We start from the raw sequence: 16,889 nt of genomic DNA, 5'->3' as shown, positions 1-16,889 counted from the left end.
GGGGGGGGGGGCATCAACTCCTTTCTCGACTGTCTCTGCCCAAAGTAAATCTAGCACCTCAGTCTTTATTTCTCAATATTCATTTTTAGCCTGGATGTTTCTACACCTAATCCTGCTGTAACCTTCATTGAAAGTGTTCTATATGAAGCCACACTTGGTTTTTACTGTGGATGTAAAAGACCCCAGTGTAGTTTTTAGTCTTGATGTGGAACATGAAGTTTGAGTTCCTGAAGCGTTGAACTTACAGCGTGCCTCCGTTGTTGAGCGAGTTGGAGCTAGGTCTGGTCTGTGGCTGGAACTTGGCATGGGGTTTGTGCTGAGGCTGAAGCATGCTGGGAGGCTCCACACTGTTTACCATCATAGGCATGTCTTTCCCCTGCACGTGAGTCACAGGCGGCAATGGCTTAAACAGAGCCCCGACCTTGGGCTGTGGAGGAGAGATGGATGGCAACATGCTGAAGACATTCAGAGGCAGCAGGCAGAATATTGTTGGACCCAGATGTGACAGCAGCGGCTCTGTGCCGCCCAGATGTGGACACTGGGGCCAAAATATTCATTTCTGGCAGTCATGCTTGTGTGTGGTACATCTGTGTGCATCTGTGTGAGTGTGTGTGTATGCGGAAACAAACATACACCTTTACATGTGCAAGGTTGCAAATAACCACCAACCAGCAGCCAAACGCAGATTCATCTTTGGCTGTGGCTTGTGACTGTGCCTTTAATACAAACTGTGTCATTAGGAAACCAATCAGTGCTTTTACTTTTACATTCAACTGGGGAGCCAGTTGATCAACTTTGTAATCCACCATTGGATTGCTGGTGGATACAAAAGCATCTTTGCATGTGTGTATTCATGCAGTCAATACAGTGTGTATCAATGTGTGCAAACACAATGTAAGTGGGAACATGCATAAAGGTTTGCACTACTGCATCCAGTGTTTGTGTGCTTTAATGTGTGTGTGTGTGTGTGTGTGTGTGTGTGTGTGTGTGTGTGTGTGTGTGTGTGGATGTTGTACCTGGGTTCCAGATGAGTTCTGCTGCTGCTGCAGCCTCTGTGCTCGAATCTGCTTGTAGTAGTCGAAGATCATGAGGGCTGCATAAACCTTCCCTACTGTCAGTTCATTGGCTGAGGAGGTGAGGAGAGAAGAAGTGATGTGAGGAAGGCAGAGAGGAGGGAGAGAAGAGGAGATTCTGCTGACTCATTCATCCCTCCGCCATTCATCTCTGCTGGCTGCTCGTCTCTCTAATGGTTTAGTTTTAGAAAACAAACTTTTTAATGTGAGTGATTTGATTAATTCACAGCAGGGAATAAAAAAGGAACAAAACAAAACAAAACAAGCATCATGACAGGACTGACAGTGTAGTTAGGTGGTGCCAACAAAAGGTGGCAGCAAAAACGAAGCTCACAACTGCCTGAATTTTTTTTCTTTTGCATGCACTCAGGTGGATGGACACATTGACATATATCATGAAGTCTAAAGATGACCGGGTCTTCTCTGTTTGGGCCCCCCCTCTTTGGAGCAACCTCACAGAGGAGATTAGACTGGCGAGCTACTCGGCCTCTTTTAATTTCCACTTAAAGACAGATTGTTATAGGTGAGCTTCCTCAGGACTCAGGGTCTGAATCTACTTCTGTCTAAATCTATTATCATATTAAGTCATCCTCATGTTTCTTATCCATTAATTTAATAATTTTAGACTGTTTTATGTCATTTTTACTGAACCTCACTAGTCTGTGGTTCCCTGATGGTGGAATGAGCTACTGAGTGCTATCAGAGCAGGGCGTCCCTCTCTATCTTCAAGAATTTCTTGAGGACTCATCTCTTCCGAGAGCACCTCCTTTCCTAAAACCCTAACCTGTCTACCTAGCACTTACTATGCACTTTTGGTGCACTTCCTTATACAATCTCCTTGCACCTATTAAATAGATGTAGGACTTAATACTTACACCAAGGTTTCCTACTGCACTGAAGCTTACTGAAGTTCTTCACTTGGAAGTTGCGACTTCCAAAAGACTAAAATGGACATCTAATGACCACTAGAGTCTCGCTCCAACAGTGAGTCAGTCCCCACAGACTCCATGTTACGATGTCCAACTTTACAGCAGAAATAAACATGTTTACAGCCTGGTACAAAAACAGTTTTGGTCTCTAGAGCTAATTTCCTCCTTCATGACACCTGTGGCTTCAAGTTATGGAGGATTAAGGGCATGGCCACTTTGAGTGACAGGTGGGTGACTGTAGTCTCAGCTCCAAATGTGCCCCTCCTCTTTGTCCCCCCATTAGCTGGGGGTTCAGTGGTGTCAGGTACTGGCAAGATGGCAACGGTGGAGCAGCTCACTCTGAACAGCTCTTCTTTATTTACAGTCTATGATCTCCTCCTCCCCTGTTTGTTTGTGTGCGTGTGTGTGTGTGTGTGTGTGGGTGTGTGTTTGTGCGTGCGTGTGCACACCTGGCGGCAATCTACTCATCTCCTCCTGCTCAAGTGCTCCAGCTCACCCTTCACTCCGCACCAGATTGTCTGGCCTGCTTCAGTGGTAGAAACTCTCTATGCCTCCAAGTATTTACTTTTCCCTTGTGCTCCTTGCTGACCTGGTTTCCCCTGTGCCTCAGTGATCTCTTGATCCAGACCAGAACTCCAGACCACACCTCAGACCTCAGTCTTCAGCCAGACATCATCTCACCTCCTCAGCCTGCCTCCACCCTCGCCCTTCACCACTCCTCACCAACCCCATTCAACTATTTACCTAATAAATACCCTGCCAACACTCCCACTGAGTCCTGTGTCTGCATCTGGGTCCAAAGATCACTCGAACCATCACATTCAGCTTTCTATTGTATCGACATCTCTCCTTTGAAAACTGCATATGCAAACGTTTTTTCACAATCCATCAATGGGTCTGACAGATGGTGAAGAGGTGCAAATCAAAAGCACCTTGTTTAACATAAAAGCAGCCAAATACCTGATACATACTGTCACCATAGTAACGACCCTGAGACACCCAGGGTAATTAATGACATACGTTATAAAGAACTTGTCTTTAGTAGGTTGAGCTGTTCAGGTGACTGTGTAACAGCTGGTGTTCAAAATGCGGACGATGGTGACATGCTTACGTTTATGCGGTGTCACCAGCAGGTCCATGGTCTTCTGTGAGAGGTTGGGCCACACTGTGGACAACTCCTTCTTTAACTCAGCATCAGACAATCGCTGAGCTACCATACCTAGAAATCCACAGAGAAAAATAAACAGATTTTTTTTACCTTCTTTATTAAAAGACATACTGTACATCACCTGCTGGTCACAGCACAACACACAGGACAGAGTTTAAAAGAATGGGAGAGAAACATCTTCCAAATAGTTCAATCTAGATTTATGACACAAAGCAAGAAAGTGTTGTGAAGGAGTCGAGGCACAAAGAGAAATCCTGAATAAAAAACACTGATAGAGCCCAACACAGCACAAAGGCAAACACACCGTCACTGTGGTTGGGACTGGCTGCTGCAGTGAGGTGATGAATGTAGACATGTGTCATCTGTCATTTCTTTTAACTCATCAGTTATTTGGAAACATCTTAAGTGCTTTGCAAAAATTGGCATTATTTGATAAAGTAGTTAAATTAGTGACCCACTATATAGTCAACCTGCATCATATGCACATCATACTTATCTAGTTTAGTTCAGAGGTAGGGCATTAGACCACATACAATTTCTCACCATTGAGCAGACCAGTCACCAGGTGCAAGACATGGACTGAATTATTGGGTCTCACAAATAATATTATAAAAAGAATGGTCTAAACCAGAGGTCTGTACTAAGAAACAGGTTCAGCATACCCAGGATAACTTTCACTTATCTGGTTTAACTGTAACACTGTCTGGTTCAGTTATCTCTGGGTTTACCTGTCCAGGTACAAACACGTTCATGTGAAAGAGGCGGCGTTGCTAATTATAAAAAACATCGTCACAACCATGAATAATGTGTTAATATGATATGAGAAGGAACACTGATGCCTGCAGGTAAATTCAGTTATAGTGACATCATAAAGTTATATTCAACAAGGTGAAATGTAAACAACATGATCACATGACAAAAAAGAATGGGAATAGATTGTAATTATTAAGGTCAGACTGAAGATATATTGTAAATAAGTGCATTAATTATCAGTAAGTTTCTTACTGAGTATTCTCTTTCATCTGATGATGAACAAACTGTTATGAACATGTGAAGCAGATTAAACAGTTAAAGCTAATGTCAGACTTTCTGCTGCTTGATGAGTCAGTCTGCCTGAAATGTTCATTTATAATCATGGACATATTAAACAGTTTGTGGATCATTGTTGGTTTAAAGAAGATTAATGGATCTGTGTTGACTTGGCTCTGAGCTTCATTTCTGACGTTCAACTTTAGGTGTCACTGTAAGCAGATATATAGTTTTTCCTTGTGATTCATCAGCCTATGTAAAAGCTCAACTAGGGACAAGAGTTGAGAGAAAATTTGCAAAAGCAATAAACTCTTTGTATTGGAACTATGTTAAAAGGCATCGTACCTATTAAATAAATAAATAAACTAAAAAACTAAGCTAAAATTAAAGTATAGCCTTTGATTCAATTCAACTCAATTCAATTCTTGAGAGTGAGTCATGAGTCCATTCTACTGTTTTTTTTATTATCTTCTATTGTAATGGTGCGTGTTGTGTTTCTCTGACCCGAGGCCAGTTTGATCTCCAGGGCGGTGCGAATCAGGGCCATCAGGGTGGACGTGAAGTGGACGGTGTTGTCGTCAGCGATGGGCATGTTCATTTTGACCAGACGCTGAGGAGAGGAGACGGGTGGTGACAGATACACGTTAGATCAGGAAGTGATAACAAACCAATCAGAACATAAAATTCACACAGAGAAATCAATCTGTGTGCTGCTGTGATCAAACAGCCGGCATGAATTCATTCTAACTTTGGTTTCATGTTTTACATTTGGCCACGTTGATAAAATGTTACTGTGACTCAGGTCAGCACACAAAAAGCTTTCTCTACAGGTACGTACAGAGGAGACAAACTAGACATTCACATTCACTGCTATTGGCTACAGTATGCACTATGCTGCAAGTCAAAGTGCACTGGTGCAAGACTGACATTGACCGAAAAGAAGGTGAGAGAAGGCATGTAAACGCATAACCATGGAGGTGCCTCGGCAGTCGCAGGAGCTCGACTCTGTGGTTGTCAACTTGGAGTTGAGGAGGTTGTGTATACTCTACATGTGTAGTGGCAGCTAGCAATACAAAGTGTCCATTCCACCAAGCTTGGGCAGCCTTAGCAGGAAGATTTGGTTCACATAGGACTAATGGCACCACTAGATGCTACAGATATAGAATGATGTGTTGCTGAAAGAGTTGAGCTCCCCTGAACACAAAAAGCATTCATATACATGTGCTCTCAGTGGCAGTGCAGAGAGTAAGAAAGACCAGAGTCAGAATGAGACGTGGATGGAGAGCTCAGGGACAAGCAAGTACACACACACACACACACACACACACACACACACACACACAAAGACACACACACACACACACACACACACACACACAACCTTCTTGTCTTACTATATTCATGGGTACCCACCATTGATATAATGCATTTCCCAGCCCCCTGACCCTAACCTTACCCATCAGAACTGAAAGCCTAACCCTAACCCTGACCACACAGCTCACCCTGACCCTGGCCTCATTCTACCAAGCCTTATGCTGAGAACACACTGCCTATGTTGCATGTGTGTGGCGGCTGTGTCGCTGAACTGCTGCAGCTGGCACGCGTGTGTTTGTGTGTTCACATTGACTGCACGTCCACGTGATCCAGAACCTGTGTGTCCACCTTAACCTGTTAACATGGGACAATCTGCGACCGCCACACATACGCAACACAGCCACTGTGCCCAAACCCTAAAATAGCCATTTAAACTTATGGGGTTCCCACAAAGCTGTCAGACCCAAACATACGTACACACACAACCACAGGCTGCACAACCGATTAGAGACAGTGACATCAGCAGCTGGAAAATTAAAAGACCAGCAGCTGTCTAAAAATAATGACATCGTATATGCTGCGTAGTAAATCTTAACCAGGCCTCATTTGTTTACATTTTTACATGTTAATTGATACATTGTTTTCACATTGACTTCATACAACCTCAACCTGGTATCAACATGCAATCCACATCTGGATTTGTTATCTGATAATGACGTCTGATCAGGGGCCTTTGAATTTACAACTGGGGCCAGATGCATAAAACTCTGTAGATTCATGACTAAAACTATGTGCACACACAAATCCAGAAATATACATACACATTCTTTACATGAGAATTATAAAGCCGTGCGTACACATGGTTTTGCTTTATAAATCTCACTCATTGAGAAATTGTGCAAGAAATGGTGTACGCATGGTTTTTGTGTGTCCACATCATTTATGCATCTGGCCCCTGGTGTTGTATGAAGATGTGGATTATTAGGAAGTCAGAGCTCATGACAGAAAAGGAAGCCAGAGGAAGCCTGGAAAACATTTCTGGCACATGCGCCCAGTGAGCTTTAATTTTAATGAAACTGGTTAATACATTATACATGCATGGAAGACATCTATATATAGCCTTGCTAACTAGGCTTATAGGTGCGAGTACGGAAGCTTGCTAGCCCAACTGTTAGATCTGACCACAGCACAACATGATACGTTCTCAAACTGTGCTCAGTTTTCCTGATTCAGACAGAATATTCAGATACCAATCACATATCAATATCAGGTAGAAATTGAATCTATGTCTTGTTTATCTTAATCAATATCAGTAAAAAACAAATCAATAAAATAACAATCACAGTGACATATTTTTGTTAATGCTGTGCAGCAGTAAACATTCTAACACAGAAAAATACAGACACACACAAACACACACACTCATACACACACACACACACACACACACACACACACACAAATATTTCCAACAGTGGACAGACTGAGATGACTGCGAGACAGAATGAGAGGGAAAAGGGAAGCAAAGACAGAACCACAAAGTGAAAAGCAATGCATAGAAAAAATGCCCTCCACAGAAAAGCAACAGAAGCTACACACACCCACCTGCTCACACACACACACATACACACAGACACACACACACACACACACACACACACACGCACTCCACACTGCTCCACAAAATAAAACCCCAACCAGGGTGAACCATTCAAAGGAAATAGTGACATAGGAGCAAGTTTCCTCCATAAACATAATATATCTTAATTAACATGTTAATAATTAACAAGTCTGTTTAGTTAAGCTCTGTCATTATCATTAGTGATGGGTAGTAGCCCACACAAGAAGCTATGCTCAAAGAAACAGTAAAGACAGTAAAGATGAGGGAGGGGCTTACACCAAAAATATCAGAGCGCTAGCAAAAACAAAGTGAAGAAACGGGGGAACATTGCAGAGCACAGACACTGGCTTGAGTTCACGCCAGTGGAAGAAAAGGTTGTCGAGCACAGGGAAGAAGGTAGAGGAGGAACAGGGTCTACCTTGTAGGAGACTCTTGGCGGACATTTCTTTCCCAAACCTAAGGGTGGGGACATGTGGAGCAGCATCTGATACATATCGAGGTACTTGATACGGCCACTTCACAGGGAAGGAAATCAAAAAGAAACAAAACCCAAACAGAGAAGGATGGGGAGTTTGAGAAGGAGGAGAGGAACGAAGGGAAAAAAACAAAAAACAAGAGGGAAACAATAATGGAAAGGAAAAACAGAAATCTGTTGTTAATAGATTTCCTAAAGTGAAATGTAGAGTGGATGACATCCTCGGCCACTGTAGCGGGGCGCTGGGATGCATCGCTGTGGAGTTTAGGATCCCTGAGAGGAAACATGGGATGGTAAAGAGTGAGTCTGGTGGGGGAGGGGAGGAGGGGAGAGAAGAGAGGAGGATGGGCTGACCCAAGACACAGGATGCTGATGGGAGGGAAGAGAAATGACAGCATTGTAACGGGGATGTCTGCCTCTGCATGCTTGCAAACATCCCACTGGTACTTCAACCAGGGTTCACAGAGACAAAGGTTTCAATGCCTCATAGCCTGACTTTCCTCCAGCAAACATCGTCATTAAAAGATCAAATCATATTCTTCATAAGGAGTTTAATCTGCTTCAGCTGTTTTAAAGATCTGAATGTAGTCATCACAGAGGGTGCTTTTTATTTCAAAGTCTTGAAGACTTTTCAAGACTTTTCCTTTCAAGAATTTTCAAGAACTTTTGAATCTGATAGAAATGGGAAGTAAAATGTGTCGGCCATCTTAAAATTACAGACAAGAGAAAGTAGGCATGGCAAGCGGCATGTTGAGACAGTGCCGTGGCTTTGAAAGCTTTGTTTCCACTCCGGCATCATCAACCAAAGCCAGTCAGTTTGGAGGGGCAGGTGCTAGACTAAAGGCGATTTCATTGGTGCACAGCCATTCAGTTCAAAGTTTCTTGGTATAGAGGTACACAAAGCACCCTAGTGACGGAAATGTCTGGTATTTGCAAACCTTGTATGCTACCCTATTAGGGCAGTTCTTCCCTAAGCCAAGGGGGGGTGAGATAACGCGTAACAAATTGTACATATCCTTATAGGAAATCCGTCCACTGTGGAAAAGAACAAGCACATAAATAAACAATCGTTCAGGACAGCTTCAAATAAAACAATGATCATCAGTGGGCTCACTGCATACAACAAGGTACAGGCATGAGGCCTGTGTATGAGGCCAGGGAAGAGAGCAGTAAGGTTAGGGCGTCTAGTCTTTCCACTTTACTTTGTATGATATTCTCTGGGGCTCAGGGGGAGGTTTGAACATACCACGCAGCCGGGTCGTACTCGGCCCAGACCCGGATGAACTCATCAAGGTGATGGGGTCCCAGGATGGAGGAGTCTCTGGTTAGGTACTCAAAGTTATCCATGATGACAGCCACAAATAGGTTCAGCATCTGGAACACAGACATTAGGTTGAGTTCTGTGTTCTGGCCTGGTTGCACCGCCATTTTGAAATCTTGGAGGGAAACAAATTCATCTCAGTGGAACTGGCATGATGAGCTGAAATCCTCACACACCTTCAGTGTTAAGTTCAACTTTGGTGAACTTTGACGTGCTAAGTTGTACAGTTGACCAATCACATGTTGACAGTGCTGACCACTGAGGGAACAGAGATCCTGAATGTCCACAGCTAAGGAACCATCCACTTTTATTTAACCCTGCTCTGATGGAGCGCCATAGTTTGAAAGAAAAGTTCATGTTAATGTTACAAATAAACTAGCAGTGAAGCTTTAGTATGCCAGCTAACTCTCCAAGCCGGCTAAGTGAGCTAACTAGCTTGAAGAGCTATATTCGAGCATTTATGTTGTGTTATTTATGTTTATGTTATGTTCCTGGCTGGCTAGCTTACTAGTGGTTAGCTGGCTAGCTACAGTAGATCATTATAGTCACTATGGTCCTGTTCAGACCTCGCATTAACATCCGTCTCAGGTGATCCAATCACAAGTGGACAGCTCTAAGTCCAGGTGGGAACGTACACGAGACACATTGAGGCATTTGAGATCCGATCTCTCAGACCACATTCAGAGGTGGTCTGGACCACATGTGGCCACATTCTTTTAGCAGTGTGAACACAAATGTGTCCTGGACCACATTGAAGGACCGCCTCCTCCACTGACGTCCTCTGTCAGAGTCCCAACACAGTCAACCCCAAAATCCCTTTTACTGTTTCAGATGGATAAAACCTGATTTCATTGTTAGAGCTGTGAGCAGAGCATTGATTAACTCATGCCCCACCCTCTCTCTCTCTCTCTCTCTCTCTCTCCTCTCTCTCTCTCTCTCTCTCTCTGTTCGCCTCTTTGGCTAAAAACAAAGATGCATACATGTTTATTTGCATATAAAACGGGGAAGTGAGATCCAATCACAAGACACATGTTGGGTCACATTTTAAATCCAGGTGTGAACAGACATACTTAGAGCTGACCACCTGTGATCATTGATCATTGTGTATGTTTTGCAACTCACTGTGGCAAAGCTCACCTGTCCAGGAAGTGAGGTGTGTAAAAAAGCATTTTATTTCAAATGCATGTTTGCAAAACATGAACTTAATAAGAAGAGCCACTGTGGTTCATGGAATATAAAAACTACAACTTTTATATTTATTTACAATCCTGGTTACCTGACAGAATAAATCACAGGTTAGCAGTTAGAGTGGAGGTGTGTCAGTACTGACCAGGAAGGAGCAGAGGAAGATAAAGGACACAAAGTAGAAGTAGGCAAAATCGCTGCCACACTCTTTCCCATGGGTCCCTGAGCGCTCATCACAGGCTCGGTGGCTCAAACATGACAACATGATCTCGTGCCAGGCCTCACCTGTTGCACTCCTGACACACAGAGACAGAGAAACACAGAGGAAACATAAAGGACTGGCAGCAGTTCAGGGCTGTCCCATCTGGGAGTCCAAGGGATAACCTTGTTTCTGGAAAACAGTCTGTATTTATTATTCAAGTGATCTAATATGCTCATGAGTCCATTGGGATAATTTACTCATTATCAAATTAATATAAATTGGAACCCTTGAATTTGCTAAGGAATCAGTGGGACGAAGATTTAGAGATAGTTTTCCTGATGAAGTTTGGAAGAAAGCTTTAGAAAGGATACATTCTTCTTCCGCTCACAACATAGAATCATCCAGTTTAAGGTCTTGAATCGTCTTCGCTGGTCTGAAGCCAAGATGCTAAATTCATGCCGCGTCAACCCTGTGTTTGAATGATGCAGGGAAACACCAGCCACCCTTTCACATATGTTTTGGTTCTGTCCAAAACTAAAAATAGTTTCTGGCAGTGGATATTTAAAAGCTTCTCAGATGTTTTGGAGGTACCAACACAACCTTTTGCTGTTACTGCAGTGTTTGGAGCACCTCCACAAGATGCACATCTTAGTCAGCGGGCAAAAAATATGATAGCTTCAGCTGCTCTTTTAGCTAGATGACTCATACTGCTTAAATGCAAGGATACATTTCCTCTAGCTTTTGGTCTACAGATTAAATAATAATAATAATAATAACAACCTTTATTTGTAAATGGTTATATAATATAAAGACCTTATGCACCATTTGACATTGGAGAAAATTCACTATACTTCAAGAGGGTGTGCTCAGAAATTCCATGCTTTTTACTTGTAGGGAAAATGGATGCAACAGATACTGCAGTTCTGTAAAACTGACCCCATGTTATAAATTGTTATTTGTTTTTTATTATTACTCTCTGTTGGAGCAGATCAAAGGGGGAGAGGACACATTGTCTTTGTCCACCTGTATCAGTGATTATTACATTCTGTATGACTTACCAATAAAAACTCTTTGATTAATAATGTGCTCATGAGATATGTATATATATACTGTATACACACACACACACACACACATATATATTATATATACACACACATAAATAATAAGGTTTCTTGTACCTGAACAGCAGCATGAGAGCCTGGAGGAATGTGCGGAAGTTGTTGTGGTGATTGATAGCTGTGTCCTCATTCAGCTCTATGTTGCCAAACACCTACCGCACAGACCACAGACACAGTGAGGGGAATGGATTTTCTTTTCACATTTAGGCCACAACATTTTAATATTGAACCCCTGTGTTGAACATCATGGCATCACGCACCTGCATCCCAATGATGGCATAAATGAAGAACAGCATCGCAATCAGCAGGCAAACATAAGGCAGGGCCTAAAGGGAACAAGAGGAAACCAAAACACACTTAATTATTAATATGTACTCTGAATTATTCCAGGCAGGATGTTTGAGTTTGTGTGTGCAGGGAGATACTGTATGTGGCTGTGTGAGTTTGTGAAAGTAAGCTCCTCTGTGTGCACATGGATGTGGATGCTAATATACTGTACATGCAGTGTGTGTGCGTGCACATCAGTGAGCGTGTGATAACGTGTGTGAGCACCTTGAAGGACTGGACGAAGGTCCACAGCAGGATGCGGATGGTGTAGCCCTGCCTCAGCAGCTTGATGAGGCGAGCTGCTCTGAACAGCCTTAAGAAGCTCAGGTTCAGCAGCCTGTCCTGTGAGACACAGATGGGACATCACACACCCTTATCACTCACTGATGACCACACCCTCGTTAGACTTTAATTGCTTAAAGTCACTTTAGCTGGTTACAAATGATCCTTTAACAAGCTCTGAACAAAAACATACAAGGCCCAGCAATGAACACACTGAAGACGCATTAAAGATTTAATCACCCAACCCAAGCTTAACGTGGTGACATCAATAACAAAAAAAAATCTAAATGTTGACGTTTTAGTCTTTTATTTATGCTCAAATTTCATTTATTTATCGATGTTATTAATAAGTTATTGAATTAATTTCAAGTTTGTTTCAGTATTTGTAAATTCAGTGGTATATTTATACACCAGGACTGCGAGGCGTAAAGGAGGCATTACCAATGCTGAGTCTTTGTTCTAGATCAGGGCTGATCAACCACATACTCTGAGAGGTTAAAGGTCAACATGTTTCCTGCAGCTGATAAAAATCTGGATCATATCTCATGTGTGTGAATGTGATAAAGTACACTGCTGTTATCCCAAACTGATGCACATGTATCGGCAGCTAAAATGTCGGGGTGCATACGCAGTTTTTTTTCTCACAACATATGCACATTGAATGACTTTCTGTCTGCAAATCTGTTCTGAATGCAATTTCAATATAAGCGATGGGGAACAAAATCCTCATTCCCCATTCTACGTAAAAATGTACTCTAATATAAACTACAGCTGAAGCTCATATAACGTTCCAGCAATGTGAATTTGACAAATTAAGTTGGGCTTATCCAGAGTTCTGTGTGCTGTTACGCTCCCTCCACTGTAGGAAATATTGTCTAATTCTATATTAAAAAATGTGAAACTGTCCTTTAATCTGAAACAGTGTACACAGTGCATGATTATCACCCACTGGAACTGCGGTACACAGAAAGTAAATCTGCTGCTCCTCTAACCATACACAAACGTGCAAAAGGGACTGTAAATACACAGTTCATGAATTGTGAAAGATGTGGTGATTGAATTCATTTTGTGTCAAACCAATTAAAACTGATCTACAGTTTGACTGTAATGCATGACGGGGTAAAAGGGCCACATTGAGGGAAAAAAAATCGGAAATTTCGAGAATAAAGACACAATGTTACAAGAAAAAGTCACAATATAATGAGAATCAAGTTGTCATTTTAGGTTCCGTGTTGTTTTAGAGGGGAAACATCAGAAGCTTTAAAATGAGGAACATGCAGCATCCTGTGAAGTTATACTGCAGCAGAGGTTTCACTAACAAGGAGATACTTCGTCTTTTGGCTCATCATCATCATCATCATCATCATCATCATCATCATCAGCACATTGAAAAGATTGTGAAGAAACTGAGTCTATTCTATTGTTAGACAGACAAACAGCAGCTGCCAGAAGCAGTTCAGGCTGCCACTGACTGTCCTTTCACCCGTTTGATTGGTTGATTGTAATATTCCTAAAAAAAAAAAAATTTTCTCAAAACTTTACATTTTTAATTATTGTAATATTATGACTTTATTCTTATCATTTCAGATTTCTTTTTCTTCCTCAATGCGGCCCTAATACTCTGTCGTGGTCATGTGATGACATTCAGTTCAGACTTGTTCCATGTTGTATGTGTTACAGAAATGTTACAGGACAGATTGTCATTGTGACTTCAGACATGAGACCAACATGTAGCATCAGATTTACTGTATGTAACAAGATGAAACGGACTAAAGTCAGGACACCAGTCAGATCATTTAATGCCTCTCTCATAAGCTCCACAGCTTTGTAGAAGTGCAATACTAAATAGCAAGAGTAACATTTTATAAGCTAAGAGCAGAGAACGGCAACAGAATGTCACTCACCGTAGTCTAGTGATGTTTGGAACCAGGGCATGGCAACACCAATGACGACAATCAACAAGATGAAGAGAGAGAGAGACAATGACAGAAAGACAGAGAGAGAGAGAGACAGAGTGAGAGGGAGAGTGGCGAAGTAAGGACAGCAGAAGGGAAGAGGGAGAAATGAGAGAACAGGAACAGTCATATTGCACAACAGAAACTGATAAAATACACAAAATACACACATGATAACAGTCAGAGGCTGCTTCACAATGTACACATATATACAGGTAAAGAAACTGTCAAACACAGAAAACACAGCAGAGTACTAAAGATTACTCTCTGAGGTAGTCGTCATCCTCAGCTCCTGTATCAGTCCTCCATGATCAATCCTTCAATTAATAAAAGACTCGCAATCCCTCCCTCTCTCTCCGTCCAGAGCCATCAGGCTCCCTGGACCTCTGCCATGTGATTGTCTTTTCTGATATGGACAGTTAACTTGTTTGCTAAAAGCTTGCTGTACAGACTGTCCCTGACCTTGCCCATTACCATGACAACAGTGCTGTATGGATACAGTGCATTCAGCATTGTCGAGGTGAGGAGTGAGGAGTGGGTGCTCTTACATTGATTTCAGTCACCAGGATGTCAGTGATGCTGCCCAACACTGTCACAAAGTCAAACACATTCCAGGCGTCCTTCAGGTAGTTCTGAGAAACAGCAGGAAATCATTAGTTGTTATTTATCATTCAGGACGTTGAGATTTGCTCCGTAACTGTTACTCACCAGTGGACCAAACGCAATGATCTTGAGGATGCACTCCAGAGAGAAGAGAGTGGTGAAGACGATGTTGAGGTTCTTCAGCATTGCTTCATAGAAGTCTGGAGCTCCATGGAACTGAAAGACAGGGGTGAGTGGTGTTTTCCCTGCTGGCTTGTAGGTGTAACACTGCTAAAGGACCAGTTCGCCATTTTGGGAAATGCACTGATACGTTTTTTACACCAAAATCATCAGTTATAAGCAGGTTATTTAAACGCATGTAAACCCGCTAATAAAAGTCGATTGACTCCTTTTCCACTGTCAATCCAATTTGTCTTTCTGATCGGACTGAGGACACACAACTGCAAGGAGTGATGTCATCACATGCTCTTACAGAGCACACACACAGACACAGTGAGGAGAGTGAAACTGATAGACAGATCCGTCACATCTCATCTCCTGGTTGTTGCTCCTGTAAAAGAGCCTCCGTGTGAGAAGCCTCGATTGGTGCTTGCATGTTCTGCAGCTCACTCTCAGAGGAAGCCGCTGTGTTTCTGGTTTAACAGCACCGTGCTGGACAGGTGACAGGTGTGTTTATAGTGTTTGTGCTCTGAAAGACGTTAGGGCAGAAAATGTGGTTCACATCAATGCCAATCAGAGACAGAAAACAGATTTTAGCAGGTCTTAGTGGGTTGTTTCGACCAGTGGAAAAGGCACTTTACTCTCTTTCCTGCTGAGAATACAAGAGAAGATGCACTCTCAGTCACACTGTCTGTTAATATGATGCTACAGCAAACAGCTGGTTAGCCTAGCTTAGCTTGACCAACATCACCAGCCATAAAACCACACACTGTTTTTACAATTTGTGGTTTTGCACAGATTTAATAAATTACATATAACCTGCTGATTTTTTTTACCTTCTGAGAAACAAAAAGTGGTTGTTTCCCTCTTTTTTTTAGTCTTTATGCTATGCCAAGCTAAACAGCTGCTTGCTGTAGCTTCAGTTTTCAGTCTGAACATCTGGTTAGATCTCATGGAGAGAGGGAATATGTCTCAAAATGTCAAACTGTTCTTTTCCTGAGATGATCATTTCCAGGACTGACATTATAAAACATCTGACAGAGCTTGACCAACTACATCAAATCTGCAAAAGTCAAAAGTTATTACCTTCATCATGAGTACCACAGTGTTGAGAGCGATCATGATCATGATGGAGTATTCAAATGGAGCTGAGACCACAAACTTCCACATCCTGTACTGGAAGGACTGCGTGTTCTTGGGCATGTAGCGTGTCAAAGGTTTGGCATTAATTGCAAAGTCAATGCAAGCCCTCTGAAACAAAGAAAACACACCTCTGCTTCAGTGTCTTCACTGTTTGAAAGGAACTGCTCCCAAACCTCTGATACACTGCTGCCGATCATTCAAAATCGGCACTGATGTGAGCAGCTGGCATCCACAAGATACATGACTGATAAACAGTTAGCCAAGATACATTTCGGTCCCAGGCACTAATTGTAGTTTAGAAACATTGAAAGTTTACAAGCCAGAAAAAGACTTAAACACCCCACACTGAACTGGTTTAACCAACACACACAGATTTCTTTAGTCCCAAAAGCCAAAAAGTCACGTACTGAACAACTGTTCAAATTATTGTTCCAGGCTTTTGCCTTTATTACAGTCATAGAAGAGCGAGAGAGAGAGAGAGAGAGAGAGAGAGAGAGAGAGAGGATGCCACGCAGCAATGGGCCACAGGCCGGACTCGAACCCGGGATGCTGTGACAAGGACTAAACCCAAAAGTCACATTCTCCACCAAGTGAACCTGAGACGGACTGTCTTTGTTATTCAGTCTCTCACACAGAGCACAGCCTCCGTCTGGATTCACAAAAGTCTTTATTTACTTCCACTCCAGAACGTCACAGACTTTTATTATAGGCAGGTCTTTATGTCTAACTCCCTCTGTTTGATACGTAGAGTTGGTCATAGTTCGTTAGTATGAAGCCTCGTTACCGAGGGTGTCTCTCTCTCCCTCTCTCTCTCCTGCTCTCTCTGCTCGTTGTGTTATTCCTCTGCCTCCTTCAGTAATAATGATACATGGAATCAAAGTAGTTTATTTGCTGTAATGGAGGCGAGGTTCAGTGTATTGGAAGTGCTCCTCCTCTTCCCTGCAGTTCCCGAGCAGGCAGGAAACCAGAGCGGCTCAGCACT

The 16,889-nt window shown here is 42.5% G+C and overlaps 1 protein-coding gene across 1 annotated transcript in view; it reads right to left on the bottom strand.

The window, feature by feature from the left end:
* Positions 1–16,889, bottom strand: part of cacna1ba (calcium channel, voltage-dependent, N type, alpha 1B subunit, a) — a gene marked incomplete at its 5' end in the record, with an annotated part of 79,257 nt that overhangs the window by 14,749 nt on the left and 47,619 nt on the right. Inside the window, 13 exons of the mRNA XM_087171636.1 lie at positions 246–427; positions 1,017–1,126; positions 3,114–3,221; positions 4,704–4,809; positions 8,548–8,644; positions 8,856–8,983; positions 10,261–10,411; positions 11,499–11,590; positions 11,699–11,764; positions 11,991–12,107; positions 14,551–14,634; positions 14,711–14,821; positions 15,851–16,015. Of these exons, the coding sequence (XP_087027762.1) occupies positions 246–427; positions 1,017–1,126; positions 3,114–3,221; positions 4,704–4,809; positions 8,548–8,644; positions 8,856–8,983; positions 10,261–10,411; positions 11,499–11,590; positions 11,699–11,764; positions 11,991–12,107; positions 14,551–14,634; positions 14,711–14,821; positions 15,851–16,015 (1,517 nt within the window). The remainder of the gene's footprint in view (positions 1–245; positions 428–1,016; positions 1,127–3,113; positions 3,222–4,703; positions 4,810–8,547; positions 8,645–8,855; positions 8,984–10,260; positions 10,412–11,498; positions 11,591–11,698; positions 11,765–11,990; positions 12,108–14,550; positions 14,635–14,710; positions 14,822–15,850; positions 16,016–16,889) is intronic.

This window comes from Seriola lalandi, unplaced genomic scaffold, assembly GCF_002814215.2.
Source record: "Seriola lalandi dorsalis isolate HSWRI2012SDOR001 ecotype SW California unplaced genomic scaffold, Sedor1 jcf7180002054883, whole genome shotgun sequence".
NCBI lineage: Eukaryota > Metazoa > Chordata > Actinopteri > Carangiformes > Carangidae > Seriola > Seriola lalandi.
The sequence above is the reverse complement of the archived record's forward strand: the minus strand, read 5'-3'. Positions and strand labels throughout refer to the sequence as shown.